Source organism: Aptenodytes forsteri, unplaced genomic scaffold (assembly GCF_000699145.1).
Source record: "Aptenodytes forsteri isolate BGI_AS27 unplaced genomic scaffold, ASM69914v1 Scaffold129, whole genome shotgun sequence".
NCBI classification, from domain to species: Eukaryota; Metazoa; Chordata; class Aves; order Sphenisciformes; family Spheniscidae; genus Aptenodytes; species Aptenodytes forsteri.
In genome coordinates, this window is record NW_008795033.1 from 19,537 (window position 1) to 22,503 (window position 2,967).

The following is a 2,967-nucleotide window of genomic DNA, read 5'->3' on the forward strand; positions in this document are numbered from 1 at the left end:
CAACGTCCTGAAGCCCGTGGTGAACCGCATCTTTGAGGAGAAGAAATACGTGGAGCTGGACCCCGGCAAGATGGAGCTGAGCCGCAGCAGGTGAGTGCAGGGGGATGGCTGGGGGGGACGTGGTGCCTGGCACGTCCCAAGACATCCCCGTATCCCAGTCCCCTGCGGGAGGGGGTCACCCATTGCTGCTGAGCCCGTGGGGCACCTCGACGGCTTTTGGCCAATTCAGGGTGGCCCGTTCCTGGGCAATCGGGTGCCCCCTGACCCGGCGGTCGGCGGTGTCCCCACAGGAGGATCTCCTTCAAGGGGTCTATGTCGGAGGCACGGGTGCGGGAGAGCAGCCTGGAGCTGCTGAAGGGATACCTGGGGGACATCGTCGACGCCATCGTGGGCTCGGTGGAGAAGTGTCCCCTCATCATGAGGGTGGCCTTCAAGCATCTCCGCAGGCGGGTGGAGGAGCGGTTCCCCTCGGCGCAGCATGAGGTGGGGCAGGCGGCAGGGCTGGGGCGGGGGGTCTGCGTGCCACCGGGACCACCACCCCGAGCCCTGAGCTGTCCCTGTCCCCGGCCAGGAGGTGCGGTATTTCTCCATCAGCGGGTTTCTTTTCCTCCGCTTCTTCGCCCCCGCCATCCTCACGCCGAAGCTCTTCAGCCTCCGGGAGCAGCACGCCGACACCCGCACCGGCCGCACGCTCCTGCTGCTGGCCAAGGTGCGAGGAGCCCGGGGAGGGATGGGGACCTGGGGGAGAGATGGGGACCACTGGGAGAGATGGGGACCTGGGAGAAGAGATGGGGACCTTGGGGAGAGATGGGGACCCCAAGGAGGGATGGGGAACCTGGGGAAGGGCAGGGACCCTGGGGAGTGATGGGCACCCTGAAAGAGATGGGGACCTTGGGGAAGGACAGGGACCCCGAGCAGGGGTGGGGACCCTGAGGAGGGATGGGGGTCTCAAGGAGGGCTGGGGAGCCCAGGAAGGGATCAGGACTCCAGAGGGACCTCAGAAAGGACAGAGACTTCAGGGAGGGATGCGGATCCTGTGGAGAGATGGGGACCCATAAGGGATGGGGATGCCAGGGTGGGATGGGGACGCCAGAAAGGCAGGGAGACCCTGGGGAGCGGCAGGAACGCAGGGGAGGGATGGGAATCCTGGGGAGGGACAGGGAACCTGCGGAGGGACAGTGAGCCCAGGGAATGATGGGGACCCCAAGGAGGGCAGAGCCATTCCTGCCCCCATGCCACGTGCCACGGGCTGCTCCTTCCCACGCCGCTAGAGGCCAGCCCTGCCCGTCACCGGGTCGTGCCACCACGCATCAGGCACAGCGCAGGAGCCGACCTGGGGCAGCAGTTGTGTCCTATCACCCCCTGGGCTGCTCCGCTTTTCCACTTTCCTCCCCAATTCCCAAGCCCCCGGGGTTCAGGGGAGCAGCCGGAGGCGGGGGTGTCCCCCCGCAGCCTCCACGCCATGGCGGGTACGGCAGCATAAGCCCTTCACCGCGCGGGGCAGGCGCTGCAGAGCATCGGCAACCTGGGGCTGCAGCTGGGCCAGGGCAAGGAGCCATGGATGGCCCCGCTGCACGCCATCCTGCTGCCCAGCGTCACCCGCGTCAAAGCCTTCCTGGACGGCCTGGTCGAGGTGGAGAGCGCCGAGGGTGAGCGGGCACGCCGGGCACCGTGGGGGCATGGGGGGCACCACTGGTGCTGGGTTCGGCCATGCCAGCACCCAACATGGGTGGCATCATCCCTGCTGTCCCCCACCTCCTGGGAGCATCCCCAGGGAGGGGGACCTGCTCAGTGCCATGCGGATGCTGCCAGGACGGCCGGGAAAGGGCATCCTCGGGCTGGGGGAGGCGGTGGCACTTGGGGTGACACCGCTGCCTCCCTGCCTGGCTGTGCCATGGCTGCAGCGGGTGAGGGGCCGGTGCCGCTGGCACTTTTCCGCCCCTCGGCCACCATCAAGGAGGGGTACCTGCACACCCGCACGGCGGGGGGGCCCGTCCTGCTGCCCCGCTTCGCCTTCAAGAAGAGGTACTTCTGGCTGAGCAGCGAGGCCCTGACCTATGCCAAGTCCCCCGAGTGGCAGGTGGGTGCTGCCCGTGACCCCCACCCTGTGTCAGGTGCCTGGGGGGACGGGGGACGGGGGTGCAGTGAGACGCGGTGTTTCGGGGTTCCCAGGTGCGCTGCTCCATCCCCGTGCCACGGATGCGGGCGGTGGAGCAGGTGGACGAGGGCACCTTCCAGCACCCCCACGTGGGGCACCCCCGGATTCCATGGGAACAATGGGAATGGTCCTGGTCTCAAATCCAGCTATACCCAGGCACTGGCTGTACTGGGAACCCTGGGGCGCCCAGCCCTGTCTGTACTGGGGTCAAGGGGGTGTCTGGGCCCTGGCTGTACCGGGAAAACTGGGGTATCCTACTCTGGCTGTACTGGGGTCACTGGGGTACTAGCTCTGGGATACTGGGATCAGTGGGTCCTATCGGTATCAGCCATATTTGCACTGGGGTCACCGGGCTACCCTGGCTCCTGCGGTGCCATCTCCCCACCAAGTCCTACCTGGGCAGCTTTGCCATCAAACTGTCACTCCCGGTCACCTGGCCCTGGTGCCCACCACCATCCCTGGTGCCCACCCCTGCCAGGGACCCTGTCGGCATGGCCCGTGCCCGCCTCCACCCTCCTCCTCCTCCCCGCCAGCAGTGCCCAGCGCAGGGTGCCTTGTGGGTGCCCGGCGGGGTGCCACCCTCCCTCCCTGTCCCCGCAGAGCGGCCAGGAGCTGTGGCAGTGGCTCTGGGCGGTGCGGCAGGCCAGCAGCACCAATGAGGCCATGCTGCCCACCTGCCACCCGGGCACCTTCCGCGCCGGCCGCTGGACCTGCTGCCTGCAGCCTGCCTGCACCGGTAAGGCCGGCAGGCAGCGTAGGGTGGGATTTCCCCTGGGTAGGGGATGCGGGGGTCCCCCAGCACCCCCACT

The 2,967-nt window shown here is 68.0% G+C and overlaps 1 protein-coding gene across 1 annotated transcript in view; it reads left to right on the forward strand.

The window, feature by feature from the left end:
• LOC103896501 (rasGAP-activating-like protein 1) overlaps positions 1 to 2,967 on the forward strand; it is an 8,017-nt gene that overhangs the window by 3,338 nt on the left and 1,712 nt on the right. The window contains exons 8-14 of the mRNA XM_009276363.1: positions 1 to 90; positions 291 to 483; positions 572 to 709; positions 1,505 to 1,649; positions 1,905 to 2,080; positions 2,173 to 2,247; positions 2,759 to 2,894. Coding sequence (XP_009274638.1) covers positions 1 to 90; positions 291 to 483; positions 572 to 709; positions 1,505 to 1,649; positions 1,905 to 2,080; positions 2,173 to 2,247; positions 2,759 to 2,894 — 953 coding nt within the window. The remainder of the gene's footprint in view (positions 91 to 290; positions 484 to 571; positions 710 to 1,504; positions 1,650 to 1,904; positions 2,081 to 2,172; positions 2,248 to 2,758; positions 2,895 to 2,967) is intronic.